The following is a 21,517-nucleotide window of genomic DNA, read 5'->3' on the forward strand; positions in this document are numbered from 1 at the left end:
TCAATCTCCAGTACCACAATAAATAAGTGCAGTATTTGTTCAACTTTTCATCAGATGACATAGCAGTCACTTGGGACCTGGCCATCAGTATTACAGCTAAAGAACTGGTAGTCAAATAAGAGAGACAGAAATACCAGAAAGAACTAGGCATGGTGGCGCATGCTTTTAATCTCCGCGCTTGGGAGGCGGAGACAGGAGGATCGTGCAGGTTCGAAGCCAGCCTCGCTGGCTTAAGAGGCCCTGTTTCCAAAACAAAAAAATATATAAAATAGGTCTAGGAGTATAGCCCGGAGGTAGAAGGGTTTCCAGGAACCCTAGTACCACCAAAAAAAAACCCCAAAAACAGTAAAAGAAATACCAGAAAGAAGGAAAATAATAACATTCACAGAGCACACCAGGCTTATGTAACCTGCAACAGCTCCTTCAACTGAACACTTTGTGAAAGCCACCTCAGCTCTCCTGCTTAAGTACTAGCTGGACATATTGCTTCTATTAGGCTAATCACTGTAGACATAAAATGGATAATTAGGCAGGTATATCAAGCTTTCAGAGGGTTTGTTGTCAGTCTGAGGAAAACCACCACATCATGCATGATCCAGTTGGAAAAACTGAAACACTCCAGGTGTCTCAACCAAAGTGAATTTAATTTAAGAAATTGGTTATCTAAGTAATAGGAAGCCAAACAGGGGTCAGAGAGGGAACCCAGGGTTAGCAACAATGAACAACCAGCACCACCCCTATAACTAGCAGAGGGGCAAGAGGAGGAGGTATTACAGCATACAGAAACCAGCACCGGCTGACGGGAGGACTATGGTGGAGGCTGCCCCACAGAACTGGAACCATCCACTGAGAAGTGTACCCAGAGAAGACATTTAGCTATCGCTGGAGAAAAAGGCAGCAGGAGAGGATGAGAAATATTCTGGCTTCTCTACTTCACTTACCCTCTGACCTTGCACTAATGCCATTGGATAACCCACCCAGAAGCCAGAAGGCAAGGAACTTTGGGAAACCTGGTTCCCTGCAATGGATAACCAAGAACAAGAAATGGATCCAAGAGCAAGTAGGTAGTAGGCTAACACAGGCATCTACGCTGGAAGATACCTAACAACTGAGTGTTAAGAAGAAAGTGGCAAAGGAAGATGGAGGGAGACCACCAAGGACTGAGAAGACTGCAGAAACCTCAGTGATGTAGGATATGAGGACAGGGTTGAGTTAGTACATGCAAACTGCTGAGTGCTATAACAAAAGGCCTGGAGAAATAGGATAATGAAAAGAATGACCATTTGTTAGGCACCTTTGAGAGCGTAGTCTCATAATCACTGGAGGCAGATGATTGTTCTATTTTTTTTTTTTTTTTTTTTTTTGGTGGTGGTACTGGGGTTCCAGGAAGACCTTCTACCTCCGGGCTACATTCCCAGACCTATTTTTACATTTTTATTTGGAAACAGGGTCTCCTCAGCCAGCGCACGTGGCTGGCTTCGAACCTGCGGGATCCTCCTGTCTCTGCCTCCCAAGCGTAGGGATTACAAGCGTGTGCCACCACGCCCGGCCCTGATTGTTCTATTCTTAAGTGAGGTTCAGTCATAGTCCATGGTTATTCTCCATCTCCCCTGCCCAGACCCATTCTCTGCCTTTCTCTATGTCCTAGATAGCCAACTTTTACAGGTTTCATCTTCTGGGCTCCTTTGTCTGCTGATTTTCAGTGGGTTTGGCAAAGTGGAGACATCAGCAGATAAAAGGTGGGAAGGAGAGGTGCCAGGCATGGTGGAGCACCCTTGTAATCCCAGTACTTGGGGGGGGGGGGCTGAGACAGGAGGATCGCAGGTTTGCAGCCAGCCTCAGCAGCTCAGTGAGGCCCTCCATAACTTAGCGAGACCCTCTTTCAAAATAAAACATAAGTCGGGCGTGGTGGCAAACACTTTTAATCCCAGCATTCGGGAGGCTGAGACAGGAGGTTCGCGGACAGCCTCAGCTAATACTTAGTGAGGCCCTTTGCAACTCAGTGAGACCCTGTTTCAAAATAAAGACTAAAAAATAGGGCTGGAGGTGTTGCTCAGAGGTAGAATGCCCCTGGGTTCAATCCCTAGTACTGAAAAATAAAAAGTGGGGAGGAGAGTGAAATTGGCTATTTTTTCCCCAGTCCTCTGGCTAGCTAACTCTTCATGCCAAGTGGCCCTCTTCCTGGTCCCAGATCTCACAGGGCTTGAAGAACACTATTTCTTCTGCCTGTCCCTTTGCTTAAGTCTGGGAATGATTCCCCACAGTGACCAGCATCTGAGGGCCTCAGCAGGTATCCCCATGGACCCTTCCATCATCTTGGAAAGCAGTCCTTCCATCAGACCTGCAGTGAATTCTGTTCCTTCGGATCCATACTAGGGAGCAAATCCAGGTTTAGAACATTCCAAATCCTCTGCACAGATAGTGTTCACATCCAAATAAATTTTAGAAATATATTACTAGAAAATAATCTGTGAATTTGGCTTCATATTATATTTTGTTATCTAGTGATAACAATAAAAAATTTAAAGTACATTATGTGTAAAAGGAAAGGAGACAGACACAGAGCGCATGTTTCATGTTTTCTATCTGTTGATATCTGATCTGCCCAACAGCCCCATAATGTAAGCTGGAAAAGAGAATTTTATCTGATTTTCAGAGACAGGAGACTGGAACTCACCAAGGAGACCCTTCAACAGAACCAAAGCTAGCACGCAAGTCTCCAGACTGTCGGTTCTGTGTTCTTTTCCCCTTGCACATGATGCGGGTCATAGATGTAGAAAAACACACACAGTGATGGTTAACTGGTGGCTCAGCTAATATGGTGTTTATCTAAATGACTTCTAAGAAAAGCTGTCCTTTCCTATGTATTTATTATAAGACAGATATGTGCATAGTCAATAAATTAAACACTCGAAATGTGCACAAGCATTCCATAATTCATTCCTAATAGGATTTTCACATTTGCATGCAGCAATCACTGGAAAGTGAAAGCTCCCAATATTTATTTGCAGTAAGACTTTTTGTACCTAGTGTTGTAGAAGACAGTGCAAATACAAGTCCAGCTTTGCAAACCATTCAAGTTGTTACGTTTCCTCTGTCACCTGTGAGAGGCCACAGTGTACATGGACAGAGCACCACGAAGTCACAAGAGCGGTGGCTCCTGAGAACAAAGGCTGCATCTAGCCCCATTCTTGGGACATGACAGGCCTTGATTCATGTCTGAGGGATATTTTTTAAGCCACCCGATACAGCTTCGTTTAGAGATGTCTGCTTTGACTTACTAGCAGCCAGGATAGACTGAGCGCTTACTACACTCGTGTACTTGATGTGAGATGATCTATCTCATTCACTTCTCACAGGAACCCCATGAGATAGGCAGCACTATCGCCCCTGACCTACAAACGAGGAAACTAAGGTTCAACAAAGTTAAATAACTCAGTAAAAGATGCCAGGTGTGGTAGTCCATGTCTGTAAACCCAGTACTCGCGAGGCTGAGATAGGAAGGTTGCGGGTTCAAGGCCAGCATCAGTAACTTACAGAGATCCTCAGCTACTTCGTGAGACCCTGTTTCAAAGTAAATAAAATAAAAGGAAAAGGGCTGAGGTTGTAATGTTGAGGTAGAATTTCTCTGGGTTCAACCTACAGCAAAAATAGGGGGGGGGGGAGTATAGTTTAGTGAAGGAACTCAGGAAGCTCAGGTAGTAAAGAAATTAGGATTCAACTCAGACTATCTGATATCCCAAGCGCCAGAATCCCATGCTCCTAAGCATTAAATACACTGCCCCCCTACCTGAAATTACATCTCCTATTCCTAAGAAAGCTGGGAATAGATCCACCATATGATCCAGCTCTACCACTCCTTGGTATTTTTCCAAAGGGGTTGAAATCAGAGAACTACAGTAACATATGCATACCTATGTTCATAGCAGCACAATTCGTAATAGCCAAAATATGGAACCAACCCAGGTCCCCATCAACAGATGAACGGATTGCAAAATTTTGGGAAATACACACAATGGAATTCTATTCAATCATAAAGAAGAATAAAATCATATCATTTGCAAGAAGATGAAAAGTCCTGGAGAACATTATGTTAAGTGAGATCAGCCAAGCACAGAAGGAGAAGGGACATATGTTTCCTCTAATATGCCCAAACTAGGAAACACAGAGGATACCAGTGGGACTCCAGATAATGGAGGGGAAATACCAGCAAAGTTTGAATGGAAAGATAGGAGAGGAGGAAGGCTGAACTTGATTAATGAGGGTCTACATCCAAATATGTGTAAAAGTATGAATATGGCATGGTTACCCTGGACAATCATTGGTGGGAGGGGGGAAGGGAAAATGAGGATGGGGGGGAGAGGGCACCAAGTATAGTTTAAATGTATACCATTTATGTTCAATAAAAATTTTGTTTTTTTAAAAAAAAGAAATTACATCTCCTCAAAAAATAATAGTCATTATTGTTACACTATCATTGTCATTATTATTAAATCAGATCTGTAAGACAGCAAGTAAATGAATGGTATAATCAGAGAGCTTTAAGCAGGGGTTAATGGAAAGTCAGCAAAGATGATCCTTCTCTTTTTTTTTTTTTTTTTTTTTTTTTGCGGTACTGAGGATTGAACCCAGGGGTATTCTACTTCTGAGCTACACCCCTTCCCTATTTTTAACTCTTTATTTTGAAACAGGGTCTCACCAAGTTGCAGAGGGCCTCACTAAGTAGGTGAGGGAGGCTGAGAAACCGCGATCCTCACGTCTCAGCCTCCCATGTACTGGGACTACAAGCGTGTGCCACCACACCCAGCTTCCTTCCCTCTTCTATTCCAGCTACATTCCCAGGGATATCTTTGAGGTTTTTTCTTTCTTTTCAAATCTATTCTTTACATTTACAAGAAATCCAGGGCTGTTAAAGAGGACAGAGGGAAAAAGCAAAGGGAAAAAATATAAAAGGAAAGAAGCAAACTGGCCTGGACTGTTTCTTGGATTGGTGTCTTGTAACTTTCAAACATGAAAGTGGATGGGTGTGGTGGTGCATGCTTGTCACCTCAGTACTTAGGAGACTGAGACAGGAGGATCACAGGTTGTCGGCCAGCCTCAGTTACTCCCCAACTTAGAGAGACTCTGTTTCAAAATAAAGATTAAAAAAATTGGGCTAGGGGTGTAGCTCAGAGATAGAATGCCCCTGGATTCAATCCGAGGATTAAAAAATATGAAAATTTTTAAAAATTAAAAAAAAATTTAAAGAAAAACCCAATTCAAGTTCAATGAAAGGTCAGGAAAATGGTTCTGAGAATCTACACTTGCTATGTGAAAATTACTGAGAGGAAAAGATGTATTTCTTCAAACAGCTGTTTAAAGACAGAAGGACGACCTATAGCATCTGCCTTCCAAACACCCTTATTTTGAAGAAAGCAAGAGTCTGATAGTAAACGGTTCATATTTAAACGCTGCATTTACAGTTCTAGTGTTCTGACTTATTTCAGAAAATATTCAAATGTGCTTTTACAGATCCACATATTAATGCGAGCAAAAATCTAGGTAATAAAAAATAAGAAGAGCAAGCACATTGGTTTTATCTAGGTGAAACTTAGAACAACGATGTTGTTCATCTAATGTTCGGTATATAACCTTACAGTTCTGGGGCCTCCTGTATCTCACCATCCTTGCATGCTTATATCATAGAACGGGTACTTTACATTTGTGTTTTAAGTAATTATGTTTTACTGTGTGAGTGTATAAACTCTATGCCTTTTGCTTTTACAGCATGTTGTTGGCATTCTTCATGACTTACCCAGTACTAAGTTCCTGCCTGTGAATGTTATTCTTTGAGGCTAAAACTCATTCTCCACTCATACTTCCTTGAGGAAGGACTGACTTAGAAAACCATCACTGGCCTCGCTCCTCCCAGCCCTTCACTTTTGGAGAGGCCATTTTTATTTAAGTTGGAAAAGTTAACTGGGCGTGCTTGCTTCAAACCTTTTCTCCTGGAATCTGTCTGTTTGTCAAAGGGTGCTTTCTCTCCTATTGTTTCCACCAAAGGGAGAGCTTGACAGGAAAGGCCCTGACCCTACTGGGTAAGCTTACTGTTTGGGGGAAGTCTGCTCCACCTATTAGCTAAGCTATATGGGCACTTAAGCCATGTTATCCAAATAGACTAATCAGTTTTTGTTTGTTTGTTTGTTTGTTTTGATTTGTTTTGTGGTACTGGGGATTGAACCCAGAGGCATTCTACCTCTGACTACACCCCCAGCCCTATTTTATTTCTTATTTGGAAAGAAGGTCTCACTAAGTTGCTAAGGGTCTAAGTTGATGAGGCTGGCCATGAACCTGCAATCCTCCTGTCTCAGCCTCTTAAGTACTGGGATTACAAGCATGCACCAGCATGCCTGACTGGCTAATTTGTATTAAAAAGTAGTGTTTTATCTCCATCAGCCAGATTCCTCTGCCTACCTATCAGCTGTTTGTGAATACATGGAAGAAGAAGGAACGTCATGAAGTACCCTTGGATTGCAACAGTCCTGCTATTTGTACCAATAATCCTGTGGGCGAGGGGGAGTATATTTTCTCTAGTCTGGGTTACTTTGTGGTTCCACAAACTGTGGGCTCTGAGTTTTGGTCTGTCCACTTCCTAGCTGTGTTACCCTGGCTGGACAAGTCAGCTAACCTCTCTTTGCCTGGTGTCTTTGTAACACAGGCTATAATGCTACTTAGCTCACAGGAAGTAGAGATTAAATATGACAACACACTTACTACCCCACCAGCACAGTTACTGCATATTTCAGTAATTACGGGCTGACATGGCCCATCACTCTACCATCTCAAAGGACTCCTGAGATCTCAAATGCTTCTATGAATGACTGTTACAGCCAGCAACACTGGGAAAAATACTCTGAGGGGTGAAAAAAAGAAGGAAGCAAAGAAGGCAGTTTTATAGAAATCAAAGCAATATGTTAATAATATTTCCCTGCATTTGTATAATATTAAGCACACCCACTCGTGGTTCCCAAAGTGTGTCACAACGAAGTCCACCAGTTTGTCTGAGATATTCACAGTCAGGCTTATGGCTGGTGCAATCTCGCCCTCTGGTGACGGAAGCAGGTGATGCTCCGATCTCACAATTGGGTACCTTGACAACACCATAATCCTGGATTGCAATGAAAAGAAACAGGTGCATCAACATCGATCCCCCATAGCATGCAGACAAGACAAAAAAAATGCATTAAAAAGGGAAATGTCACACTACAAGCAACCCAGTGGGGGGGCATTCAGAGCAATCATGTGATGGGCTTATGCGGCAGTGCACTGTGGGCTCACCAAAGCTCACTGTTTAGTATCCCTGGCTGTGCACAGGGATAAAAAGCACAGCCCCAAGTCTGTTTTAGTAAGTGGGACAGAGTCACAAAAAGGGTAACCACCTTCTCTGCATTGTTACTCTGACAATACATTTGCATAAACAATTTTAATATTAATCAATCCATGTGAGGATGTATCTTTCCAGCAAGGACACAGAGGAACAACTTATAAAACTACAAATTTAAACCTGTTTTTATGAAGAGATATTCTATCTCACTCAAAATCAAAGCACTACACATAAAAAGGGGAGCTGAGCTCAGACCTCAGCCCCCTTCCCTTCCCTGGATGCACACACAACCTTTGTGGATCCCGAGCGGCATCCATTAGACGGGTCCATCTCTGTGGTGATCTCTCAAGGGCCATCTCCAGCCCCACCCATCTCGCCCAGCCCTCCAGGCTACACACAAGGCATCTCTTTCTTTTTGACACAGGGGATTGAACCTAGGGGCATTCTACCTTTAAGCTATACCCCCAGCCCTTTTTGTATTTTATTTTTTATTTTGAAACGGCCTTGCTAAGTCGCTGAGGCTGGACTCAAACCTATTAATCTGTCTCAGCCTGCTAAATACTGGGATTCTTGGCATGTGCCATCACACCCAACTCACACTGGACATCTCTTGATAGGGCATTTCAAGCTTAGCACATCTCAAGCTTGCTCTTCTTGATTAAAGAGCATCAACTCCGATCGGGTGTTCAGGTCACAAACTTGAGACTGTCACCGATTCCTCACCCACTAGCATAGATGTCAGTTCTCCTCTAAACCATTGCTTGGCTCCGCCATCTTCTCCTGTCTCCACGGCTCTCACTATCCCCTCTCACCTGTGCCGCCCCACCTACATCCTCCCTGCCTCTCAGCTCCCACTCCTATCCTTCCCAGAATGGCCAGAGTGAGCTTTTAGAATGTAAATCAAACCAGATCGCCGCCCTGTTTAAAAACCCTTCGATGGCATCATCAGAACTGGGTGAAAGGGGCCCCCTCTGGTCAGGCGCCCTCCCTCAGCTTCCTATCTTGCCAGTTCCCCCCAAGATCTCCCCTACTGCAGGCTTTCAAGCTCTTCCCTCAGCCTTTCCTAACTGGTTGTGAGTGTTCAGAGAGACCTTCCTGACCATCCCCATGGCCACTGCCCACCTGGTCCCCTCTCTCTCTCTCTCTCTCTCTCTCTCTCTCTCTCTCTCTCTCTCTCTCTCTCTCTGAGTTGCAGAGGGTCTCACCAAGTAGTAGCTGAGGCTGTCTTAAAACCACGATCCTCCTGTCTCAGCCTCCCAAATGCTGGGATTACAAGCATGCGCCACCATGCCCGGCATCTTATTTATTTTTTTATGTGTCAGTTTACAGTTATTCCTCAGTATCTGTGGAAGACTGATTCCAGAGTACCCCACCATGAATCCATGAATGCTCAAGTGCCTTATATAAAATGACATATTTGCATATAACCTATATACATCCTTCTGAGCACTTTTTATCATCTCTAGATTCCTTATAATGCCTAGTACAATACCTACACATCACTGTATTCACATGTCCTCCATGCGGTACTTGGTACATGGCAAATGCAAGTTTCGCTTTGGGGAATTTTTCAAGTATTTTCAATCTAAGGTCAATTGAACCTGACAATGAAATAAATCTGCAGATACAGAGAGCCAACTGTCTTGCCTTTTTCCACTTAAACATAAGCTTCCTAAAAATGTATCCAGGTCAGACAGACCAGGTCCTGTAATATCAACCCGACTGAAAATAGCCAACAACAGGGAAAACGATGTAAAAACTAAGCGGTATGCATATCTTCAGCACCTCCCACCCCTAACGAAGCACTGGGTCATGTTCACAGGACAGAGTTGATCATCTCAACCCTTCGCTCTAAGCCCAAGCTGACTAGTCTTTCAGCGCTGTGGTCATTCCTGAGGAGTACTCACCCCCAGGTGTGATCCCTTGTGCTTGGACCAAAATCTGTATAGAAACCTAACTTCTCTCCCAGCCACATGGTTAAGTCATTGTTCCCCATATAGGGTTTAGAAGCATCGCTCTCCAAAATCGTTATGAAATCTGCACCTATGTCAAAAGAGAAAAGGCACTCATAAGGAGTCACAGTGATGCGGAAAGCGAGCAGCAGATCCAGTCTGGACCTGTGCCCTTGCCTTGGCTTTACTCATAACCTCCCTCCCCGAACAACAACGCAATCCTTAGGACTCACCAAAGGGAAGTGGCTCAAATCTCAACTACAATAGGAAAGTTGCCCGTGTTCGGGACATAATAAAAACGTGGAACACCTTGGGGAAATACTGGGAAAGGTAAAAAACATAACTTTTCTACACTTTCAAATATTCTTAACACCTTTCTCCAAATCCCAAATAATCTTAAAGCCTTTCACCAATACCCAGTTTACATGCAGAAACAACAGAAGGTGTGCGAAAGCGCGTGGCTCCAGGGCACACTCTCCTGCCACACAGAAGTGCATTGGCGGATTTCGACGTTAGCCAGGTGTGCTTCAGAGGCCTGCAAACGAGACTAAATACGGACTAAGAGCCGGAGAGATTTTCTGCGGTACTGCAGTCATACAGACGCTCACAAGTCTCTCAGGAGGCATGCCCGCCATTAAGAACAACCTGCTTAGCTCTTATTTTGCACATATTCTATGCCACCAATCTAAGGAGCAAATTCCCACATATTTTACAGGGTGCCTGTAAAATACAAAGATCATCACTCTAGGACACTGAAACAAAGTTGGCCCTGGGGTCCTTGAAAGCAAGCTTCTTCATAACTGAACCTTACTCTTGATTCAGTCTCATTTTTTGTTTTGGTTTGGTTTTGGTTTTGGTTTTGGTACTGGGGATTGAACCCAGGGGTGTTTTGCCTCTGAGATACCTTCCCTGCCCTATTTTATTTTGAAACAGGGTCTCACTAGATTACAGAGGGCCTTGCTAGTTGCTGAGGCTGGCCTCAAGCCTGCGATCCTCCTGTCTCAGTCTCCCAAATACTGGGATTATAGGAATGATCCAGCGTGCTCTGCTCCATTCTGCCTTTCTTGTTTTTATTTTTATTTGTATGTTTTATTTTTATTTATTTATATATATTGTGTGTATGTGTGTGTGTGTATTGAACCCAGAGGCATTCTACCCCTGAGCTACACCTCCAGCCCTTTTTCATTTTTTTATTTTGAAATAGGGTCTTGCTAAGTTGCTGAGGGCCTGCTAAATTGCTGAGGCTGGCCTTGATCCATTCTGCTTTTTAATCCAACAGTTTTCTGGTCCCCAGTGGTGAGTCCCCAGATGATAAAAGCTCCCAGTAGGGGCATCTCTAACAATAAGGACATTGCAAGAATCTCCTGTAGAGACCCGGCCTCAGGTATTGATCAGAACCCTTGTATTGCTCTCAAAGACAGATGTGATCTCAAAAGCTTAAATCCTGCAGCTGCCCATCAAAGCAATGCCTTTTTAAGAGATTAGTGTATGACCCAGAAAGCCTTCCTTCTGTGACTTATGGTCTTGCTGAAGATAAAAGTGACAGCAGTAGTTTCTCCCAACCTGGAACGAAGTCCAGGAAGTCTTACCTGTCTGGTTGAGCAATTGAGCTGCTCTTTCTAGACTGGACCATCCTTGATTGTCGTATCCAAACCTGAAAGGCCAGATGGCGGCAGAGAAGTCTTTGGCTGGTGCCTGAGGAATTGTTTTAATGGTATTTAGGATAATGGAACAATAGCGGTTTCAGCAAACCTATTTTTCTCCCCCCACCCAATTCGTATTTCCGCAAAGGAATTTCCTTACACATGTGCCCACATTTAACTCATAAAAATAAGGAGATATTTGATATTCTCATAATAAGTCTTCTGTGAACTTGTAGCTTAAGCTTAGAAGTCAGAAGGAATGTCTGGAAAACATTTTCAATAAGCCTTACTTATAAATTCTGAAATATTAGAAACAGGCTGGCTGAAGCCGGGCGTGGTGGCGCACGCTTGTAATCCCAGCATTCGGGAGGCTGAGACCAGAAGATCGCAGTTCACGGACAGCCTCGGCTACTTAGTGAGGCCCTGAGCAACTTAGTGAGACCCTGTTTCAAAATAAAAGAATAAAAAAATGGGGCAGAGGGTGTAGCTCGGAGGTCAAATGCCCCTGGGTTCCATTCCCAAACCCGCCAAAAAAAAAAAAAAGAAAAAGAAAAAAGAAACAGGCTGGCTGTTCATCAACAGGAAAAGAAATAAAAAATTATGTTATAATAATAGAACACTGCACAGCCCAATAAATGAATTAGGGTGACATACTTCCATGTGGATGAATCTCACAAAGATCATTTTAAGTAAAAAGGTAAGTTGCAAAATACACATGAGATGTAACTTAGAAATAGTTAAAAACGTGGAAACAACAATAGTGTCTGGGGATATACTATATGTAGTAACAATATAAATAAATGCATGAAAATTGCTGTTTTAAACCCCACCATACTTAGGATAGTTGTTGCCCTTGCAGAAGAGAAGAACCATATAGAGGGATACCTAGAGGCCTTTACCATATTTATACAGGGACCACCTATTCTGTCCTAGACGTGAATGTGAATGTGGACTGGTGAGGTCCGGGGCAGAGCTCCTCTCTCAGGTTCATTGGATTCATGAGATAATCAGGGAACGCACTATTCAGTCTTAACCATCTAGCTCAAGCAACTGCCTCCTGATCTACATCAGGGCTCCTGTGAAAGAGAATGACTGGTTTAGAACAAACCCATGGTTGCAACTGAAAAAAGCAACAATTCAAATTGGCCCTTACAAGTTGGGGCCAGGAGAAGGAAATAGTAACATCTTTGCAAAGGAAGGCCACTGCTTAGGGACAGGTCAGTGCATGTGTTCTATCGGCTGGCGTTTCATCTTTACATGAGAAGGATCATTGAGTTTAGTGAATGTCATGAAAAGAGAATGCAGCAGAAATTTTCCATTTCCATGAAACAGAGACTCCACGGAGATCTCCAGAGGCACGATTATATTCATCGAGCTAACCTTTTCCACACAACCATACATCTGTAGTAAATTCTGGAGTCTAGCACTCCAAGACCTGCTATTCCTTCCATCTTCCCATATCAGTAGATGCCATCTCTGTCCATCCAGGAGCTCAAGCCAAAAACATAGATGTCATCCTTGGTTCCTTCCTGTTTCTTATCCAGCAACATCCAGACCATCAGCCAATCCTATCAACTCTACTTTCAAAAGATAATCTAAGTCTTTCCACTTCTTCTACCTCCCCTGCCCTAGACCCATTGAAACCACCATCATCTCTCTCCTGGACGACTGAGAAAGCTCCAGACTCACCTCCCTGCCTCCACTTGCATCCACCTACAACTCGTCCTTCCCGTGGCAACCAAATCGACTTACATCATTTTCTCCACTTGTGCTTGAGATACTTCGCCGTGGCTTCCATTGCAAGTAAAATGGGGTCAGAACTCTCCCTGGGGTCTCTGAGGCCCTATGTGACATGGCCATCCTTGGTCTCTCCAGTTTCATCTTGTACCACTCCCCCAGGCATCTGCCATGTGGCTCACCCTGACATTCCTTAAGCGCACCAGGGTGGCTCCCCCTTAGCCCATTGTCCAAGTTTCTTCTGCCTGACTGAGCCCAACTGTCTGAACACCGAGTTTTTCTCGGCTTTCAAGTTTCATCTTAAATGCTCCATCCTGAAACCACTTTTCTCTGACTCTCCAAACTGCTACTCTCCACTTCATATCTCCTTCAGAACAGGCTGATCCTAAAATGATAAGTCTTAAGCTGGGCGTGGTGGCGCACGCTTGTAATCCCTGCGCTTGGGAGGCTGAGACAGGAGGATCACACAGGTTCGAAGCCAGCCTCAGCTACTTAGTGAGGCTCTCCGCAACTTAGTGAGACCCTGTTTCCAAATAAAATATAAAAAAAAAATAGGTCTGGGAGTATAGCCCGGAGGTAGAAAGCCCCTGGGATCCACCCCCAGTACCACCAAAAAATAAACAAACAAACAAATAAATAAATAAAATGCTAAGTCTTAGCCGGCCATGGTGGTGCTTGCCTGTAATCCCAAGATTTGGGGGACTGAGACAGGAGGATCACAGGCTCGAGGATAGCCTCAGTGGTGACAGCAAGAATCTCAGCAACTCAGCAAGATCCTGTTTCTAAAACAAAAATAAATAAATAAAATAAAATAAAAAAGAGCTGGGGGTGTAACTTGAAGATAAAACGCCCTTGAGTTCAATCCGCAGCACCACAATCAATCAATAATAAGTAAATAAAATTACAATCTTTATTTGTTCCTCTGAATACCAACTTTCTCTACCAGGATGCAAATTCTGGGAGGGCAAGGACCTTGTCCAGCTCATTTGTCTTTATATCCCTGGCACCAGGCACCTCATGAGACACTCAATACAGCCAGGCATGGTGGCACACGCTTGGGAGGCTGAGACAGGAGGACTGCAGGTCAAGGACAGCCTCAGGAAGTAGTAAGACTCAGCGACCTAGCAAGACCCATTTTCTTTTGTTGTTGTTGTTTATTTGTTTTGTTTTGTTTTGTTTTTTGTTTTGTTTTGTTTTTTGGTGGTACTGGGGTAAAACCAGGGGCTATCTACCTCCGGGCTATACTCCCAGACCTATTTTTATATTTTATTTGGAAACAGGGTCTCACTAAGTTGCTGAGAGCCTCACTAAGTAGCTGAGGCTGGCTTTGAACCTGTGCGATCCTCCTGCCTCAGCCTCCCAAGCGCAGGGATTATAAGCATGTGCCACCACGCCCGGCTAAGACCTTGTTTCAAAATAAAAATAAGAGGGCTGGGTAGCTTGGAGTTAGAATGCCCCTGGATTCAATCCCTAGTACCACACACACACACACACACACACACACACACACACACACACACACAAGAGAAACAATAAAGATTTATCAAATTAATTAATTAAAAGGTAGTAAATCTAAATCAAATTACTTTTTTTTTTTTCTGTACTGGGGATGGAACCCAGGGATATTCTGCCTTGGAGTTACACCTCCATCCCTATTTTTTTTTTAATTCTTTATTTTGAAACAGGGTCTCACTAAGTAACTGAAGCTGGCCATGAACCTGTGATCCTCCTGTCTCAGTCTCCCAAGTGCTGGGATTACAAGCATGCACCACCACGCCCAACTCACACGACTTCTTTCAAAAAAAAGTATTCCTGGCTGATATCAGGTGTCCTCTAATGACAGACACTGGATGTTATGTAGCAATAATAAAAGCTAACAACTAAAGAGCACAAGAAAGAGCTCAGGGAGTGATGGCCTGTGTAATGGTTTGGATTTAGAAGGTTTTCCCAGCCCTGATGGAAACAAGGCAGCAATGTTGGCAGCTGGGCTCGGTTGCTAAGGAGGGGTCCCTGGGGAATGGCCTTGGGGACTGTAGGTCCTTCCTCCTGCCCCTGGGCCTCCAGCTCTCTCTAAAGCGCCTCTTTCTCTCTCTCTTTCTCTCCCTCTCCCCCCCCCTCCTTTCTGCCTCTATGAGAAGCAGAGTCTAAGTGCCCTCCCTCCCTCTCTTCACTTCCTTCCACCATTCTCTGAGCTCTGCAGACATCTCCAAAGAGCTGTGGGCAAATAAATCTTTCTTCTTCAGGGTTTTTTTTTTTTTTTTTTTTTTGATTATAGCAGTGAGAATGTTGTAGCAGTGAGACAGCCTACTACTATCTACTTATTAGAAAGTAGTCACTGGGCAAGGCTCTGGATTTGATCCCCAGAAAGAGAGGAAGGAAGGAAGGAAGGAAGGAAGGAAGGAAGGAAGGAAGGAAGGAAGGAAGGAAGGGAGGGAGGGAGGGAGGGAGGGAGAGAGAAGGGAGGAGGGAATGAGGGAAAGGAAGGAGAAATGAATGAAAAGAAAACGAAAGAAAAAGAAAGGAAAGAAAAGGGAAATACTTGAGAATATGCACCGAGCTCTCAGTAAGGTGCTGATAATAGAGATGAACAAGAGAAACACGGTTGCCATCCTCAGTACAGCTTTTATTTAATATGAACATTGTTCCTGACAGTACAGATCACTGAAATGTAAAGTTAACCATACAATTCCATCTTAGCCCAAACTGTAACTCTGACTGCATTATGAAATACAATGGAATTTTAATCAGAGTAGATAGAAAGCACCACTCTGCAATAAGTTATTCTCAGTTCTGCTCACCTTTACAGAAGGCGGTATTTAACCTATAGATAGCATCAGGAAAAAGAAAGACCCAAGAAAACGTCCACAACTCATCAACACACAAGCTATCCATAATCTGAAAATCAAGAATTGTAAGATTTTTTTAAAGCCAAAGAATCTCACATTGCTCTCTTCAGAATATCTACCAATTATAAGATAATTCCTTATCTCATAGGCTAGATATATTAAATAACTAAGAGTAAAAATGACACCATACAACAAAAGTCAGGAGAAATTTGCCTCTCATTTATCCTCTCACAAGAACCAGCTTCATAAAATAATTTCATAAAATTATCAGCATGTAACCCCAGGGGCTAAGGACCCCAAAGCCATACTTTAGGATATGTAAAACTCAGGCATAGCATCAATCAGAATAGTAAAGAGAAAAAATACATCTATATACATACATCATATAAGACTCTATCCTAAAATATCCTAAAATATATAATATAAAATATATATATAAATATATATAAATATATTTATATATATAAATATATATATATATAATAATATATAATATAAAATATATTATATATATTATATATAATATAATATAAAATAAAATAAAATATAATATAATATATTTATATATATAATTTATATATATATAAAATATAATATAAAATATATAATATAAAATATATAATATAAAATATCCTAAAATATTTATTTACTTACCCCTTTGCCCAATTTTCTCTCGTAGGTTTTATATCGTAGTCCTAATCCCAACAACCCCACACCAACAAGCAGCCACAGAACTAAAGAGGGAAAAGAAAAACTTCTTTAAATGAAACTGAATTTATTGTCTTCAAAATAATGTTTTCAGGTGGACGTGGTGGCGCACGCTTGTAATCCCCGCGCTTGGGAGGCAGAGACAGGAGGATTGAGCAGGTTCGAAGCCAGCCTCGCTGGCTTAAGAGACCCTGTTTCCAAATAAAAATATAAAAAATATGTGTCTGGGAGTGTAGCCCGGAGATAGAAGGGTTTCCAGGAACCCCAGTACCAACAACAACAACAACAATAACAACAACAACAACAACAACAACAACAACAATAATAATAATAATAATTTTTTTTAAATCAAGTGCTGTGCCAGGCGTGGTGGCGCACACTTGTAATCCCAGCTTTCAGGAGGATGAGACTGGAGGATCGCTGTACGCAGACAGCCTCAGCTACTTAGTGAGGCCCTCTGCAACTCACTGAGACCGGGTTTCAAAATAAAGAATAAAAAATAGGGCAGGGGGTGTAGCTCGAAGGTCGAATGCCCCTGGGTTCCATCCCCAGACCTGAAAAAAATTAAAAAATCAGGTGCTGTGGCAAACGCCTATAATCCCAGTACTGGAAAGCTGAGACAGGAGGACCGCAGGTTTGAGGACAGCCTCAGCAACCTAACAAGATCCTTTTTTAAAATAAAGTAAAATAAAATAAGGCCCAGAGTGTAATGCCAAGGTAAAATTAAAATGCCCCTGGGCTCAGTGCCCAGTACAGTAATAATAATAATAATAATAATAATAATAATAATAATAATAATTCTATTGGCCAAGGAGTTTGTGTGAATGTTTAATTCTTGGGTTAATTTAATGTGCAATATGCATACATAAACCATACTTTAAACATAAGTTTTAAAAAATATTTTAAAAAGCGTTCCAAGGAACACAAGCTTAAAGTAAAAATAAATTATAAAATATACAAGAAAACAAGTCTCCATGAGCAGGAACCAGCAGAAAAAGAGAGGTTGAAGAACCAAGCCCACAAAGACTTCAGATATTGGAATGTTAAGAATCCAAACACAAAGCAAATATGCTTAACATGCAGAGAAAATAAAAGAAGGCATTCAGCAGTATGACTATGGAATAGGAGACTAAAACAAGCAGTCAGGAAAATTTGTAAAAACAAACTCTACAAATAAAAATATGCAATTATATAATTAAAATCAGGGGGTTCCATGAACAAGGGAAAGAGCAGACTAGACAAAGCTGAGTAGAGAATTTGTGTGAATGGCAAGCATAAAAGCCGAGGTAGAAAAAATGAAAGTGTTCGTGAAGAGAATGGAGAACAAAGTTAGAAGGTCCAACACAAGCAATCGGAGTCGAAAAGAACCAAGGAAAAAGAACTAGGAAGTGATGATACTTACAGAAGTGATGTTGAGGAATTTCTAGAATTAATAAAAGACATGGCTCTTCAGATTCATAAAGCCCAGATGCCCAAGCAAGATGGGAAGAAATATCCATATCCAACACAGCATAATGATATTGCAAAAGACTGAAACAAAGAGAAGGGCTGCCAGAGAGAAAAGACCAAACATCTTCAAAGATGCAAGAGTTCCAACAGCTCCCTTCTCGACAGCAAATATGGAAGCCAGAAGGCAGGAAAATAGCATCTTCAATGTGCTGAAACAAAAGTAGGCAACCACTGAAAAATCAAAATTGAAGGTATAATTTCTTTTCTTTTTTTTTTTTTTTTTTTTTGGTGGTACTAGGATTCCTGGAAGCCCTTCTACTTCCGGGCTACACTCCCAGACCTATTTTATATTTTTATTTGGAAACAGGGTCTCTTAAGTCAGCACGGCTGGCTTCGAACCTGCGCGATCCTCCTGCCTCAGCCTCCCAAGCGCGGGGATTACAAGCGTGCGCCACCACGCCCGGCTAAAGGTATAATTTCTAAAAAAGAAAGGAAAGGAGGAAGGCGAGGTGGTGGTGGTGGGGAGAAAACCTAATTAGTGCAAAAGAAATCCATAAGGAAAAATATACCTAGAGAAAATGGAAAATGAAAAAGGAAGGTAAGGTGGTAGACCTAAATCATAGTCTATCAGAAAAAAGTACAATAGAAAATTAGACTAAACCCCCAAAATAAAGTTGGTATTCTGGAAAAAGGCAAAACAATGAAAACAGTCAAATGATCATAAGCTGCCAGGGTTTGGAGGAAGGAGGAATGAGGAAGCGGAGCACGAGGAATACTTGGGACAGCAAAACTACTCTGCATGATATTAAAACAGTGAATGCATGCCATTATATATTTTTCAAAAGCTACAGAATGAACAATACCAAGGGTGAACCCTAATCTGGATTATGGACTTTGGGTGATGGAGATGTTTCAGTGAATCACTGGTTATGACAAATGTATCACTCCAGTTAGTGACTTTAATAGTCCGAATGGCTTACGTATGTGGGGGCAGAAGGTATATGGGCATCCTCTGCACCTTCCATTTAGTTTTTCTGTGAGCCTAAAACTTCTCTAAAAAATGAGCTCCATTTTTTTTTTTTTTTTTTTTTTTTTGGTGGTGGTGGTACTGGGGTTCCTGGAAACCCTTCTACTTCTGGGCTATGCTCCCAGACCTATTTTTATAGGTTTTTATTTGGAAACAGGGTCTCTTAAGCCAGCGCGCGTGGCTGGCTTCGAACCTGCGCGATCCTCCTGTCTCCGCCTCCTAAGCACGGGGATTACAAGCGTGCACCACCATGCCTGGCGAGCTCCATTTTTGAAAAGTTCTGTATATAAGTTTTTCCAAATGCCTCAATTGATGAACAAATTAAAGAATTATGAAAAAAAGTTGCAAGAATTTAAAAACAAAAGCCAGCCAGATCCTGGTTTCAAGAAACTTACCAAAATCTGAGGAAGCCCAAAAAACTCACCTCCATAAATTTGAATATAGTCTTTTCAAATTATGATGAAATGTATGATAGTTTTTATCCAATAGTCTTACTGCTCTGTGACATGCCTTTTAGAAATATTTTGAAAAAGTACATAGTGTATTGTTTTCAATCTTTTATACTCAATTATTTTGTGTCCTTAGTAAACTCTCCAGTCCTTGAGGGTAGAGAACATTGTTTATATGTCTTTGTATCCTACATGACTTAATCTGAATACTACATATATTCAATAAATATTTACATTTAATTCAGTCCATTTTATTTATTTTTTTTACTTTTTATTTATTTATTTTTGGTGGTACTAGGGTTCCTGGAAGCCCTTCTACCTCCAGTGTACACTCCCAGACCTATTTTATATTTTATTTGGAAACAGGGTCTCTTAAGCCAGCGAGGCTGGCTTCGAACCAGCGCAATCCTCCTGTCTCCGCCTCTCAAGCGCGGGGATTACAAGCGTGCGCCACCACACCCGGCTAATTCAGTCCATTTTAAATGAATCAAATTTTGGAGTAGTAAACTAATTTCATGTTTGAGTCTCTAGTTTTGTAACATTCCTAATGTTAACATATTTAATTTCCCCCATTAAAAAAAAAACCAAGAAGGCCGGGCATGGTGGCACACGCTTGTAATCCCCACGCTTGGGAGGCAGAGACAGGAGGATCGCGCAGGTTTGAAGCCAGCCGCGCGCGCTGGCTTAGGAGACCCTGTTTCCAAATAAAAATGTAAAAATAGGTCTGGGAGTGTAGCCCGGAGGTAGAAGGGCTTCCAGGAACCCCAGTACCACCAAAAAAAAACCAAGATATGGAGTAGTCATAATTATTAAAACAAGGCATTTTAGAAATTGTACCTGTTAAATAATCTTATCTATGTTAGAAGTGAAATAAAACTAATACATAGTATTTATTGTTGAAATGATAGATGATATCAGAGACTTGGTTTAAAATACTTAAACAGCTGGGCATGGTGGCGCACGCTTGTAATCCCCGCGCTTGGGAGGCTAAGATAGGAGGATCGCACAGGTTCAAAGCCAGCCTCAGCTACTTAGTGAGGCTCTCAGCAACTTAGTGACACCCTGTTTCTAAATAAAATATAAAATAGGTCTGGGAGTATAGCCCGGAGGTAGAAAGCCACAGGGTTCCACCCCTAGTACCACCAAAAAAAAAATTAAAAATTAAAAATTAGCCGTGCGTGGTGGTGCACGCTTGTAATCCCTGCACTTGGGAGGCTGAGACAGGAGGATCACAAAGGTTCGAAGCCAGCCTCAGCTACTTAGTGAGACCCTGTTTCCAAATAAGGTATAAAATAGGACTGGGAGTATAGCCCGGAGGTAGAAAGCCTCTGGGTTCCACCCCAGTACCACCCAAAAAAAAATTAAAAATTAAATACTTAAACAAACCCAGGAGCGGTGGTGCGCTCTAATAATTCCAGTACTTGGGAGGCTGAAACAGGAGGATCGTAATGACCAGTCTCAGCAATTTACTAAGGTCATGTTTCAAAATAAAAAATAAAATAGGGCTGTGGTGTAGCTAAGAGGTAGACTGCCCCTGGATTCAATCCCCAGTACTCCAACATAAAATAAACCATTTAAACAAACAGAAAGGAAAGTAGTTGTTAACAACATTGCAAACTGTTGACAACTGACCCTGTTTCAAAACAAAAATAAGAGGTGGGCTTGGGCGTGATAACAGACACTTGTAATTCCAGTATTTAGGTGGCTGAGACAGGAAGATCACATGTTTAAAGGCAGGCTTGGCAACTTAGGCTCTCAGCAACATAGTGAGACATTATTATACACTTTAATTTCGTGTTTGAGAATTTATATGATAAACATTTTTTAAAAAGAAAGCAAAACTATACTTACAAAGTTTCATGTACTTTTCACTCTTTTTGAAAAGCATTTTAGAACTGGCTTTTGTTTGAAGAAGAAAGTCAAGGCTTTTCTTAGGACCAAATAGCATATTCAGCCCAATAATGAGCATCATGGTACCTGTTTAAAAGAGAGAAAAAGAATATATTAAAGTTTAATCTGAAAATCCTTCCAATCGTAAATTTCAGGAGCCAAGATTCATTTTGTTTTGTTTTGTTTGTTGCTTGGTTGGTTGGTTGGTGCTACTGGAGATGGAACCCAGGGGTATTTTACCTCCGAGCTACACCTCCAGTCCTTTTTTTTTTTTTTTTTTTACCGGTCTCGGGCTGGAACTTGGGGGAATTCGACCTTTGAACTACACCTCCTGCCCTATTTTTATTCTTTATTTTGAAACAGGGTCTCACTAAGTTGCAGAGGGCCTCACTAAGTAGTTCAGGCTGTCTGCAACCGTGATCCTCCGGTCTCAGCCTCCCAAATGCTGGGATT

At 41.9% G+C, this 21,517-nt stretch overlaps 1 protein-coding gene across 1 annotated transcript in view; it reads right to left on the reverse strand.

The window, feature by feature from the left end:
• The window catches only part of CWH43 (cell wall biogenesis 43 C-terminal homolog), a gene marked incomplete at both ends in the record, with an annotated part of 54,568 nt that overhangs the window by 14,988 nt on the left and 18,063 nt on the right, over window positions 1-21,517 (reverse strand). Inside the window, 5 exons of the mRNA XM_080698164.1 lie at window positions 6,998-7,147; window positions 9,271-9,406; window positions 10,905-11,010; window positions 16,196-16,275; window positions 21,026-21,151. Of these exons, the coding sequence (XP_080554290.1) occupies window positions 6,998-7,147; window positions 9,271-9,406; window positions 10,905-11,010; window positions 16,196-16,275; window positions 21,026-21,151 (598 nt within the window). The remainder of the gene's footprint in view (window positions 1-6,997; window positions 7,148-9,270; window positions 9,407-10,904; window positions 11,011-16,195; window positions 16,276-21,025; window positions 21,152-21,517) is intronic.

The sequence above is a fragment of the Muscardinus avellanarius genome (assembly GCF_963383645.1).
Source record: "Muscardinus avellanarius genome assembly, chromosome: 6".
In the NCBI taxonomy this organism is placed as follows: Eukaryota; Metazoa; Chordata; class Mammalia; order Rodentia; family Gliridae; genus Muscardinus; species Muscardinus avellanarius.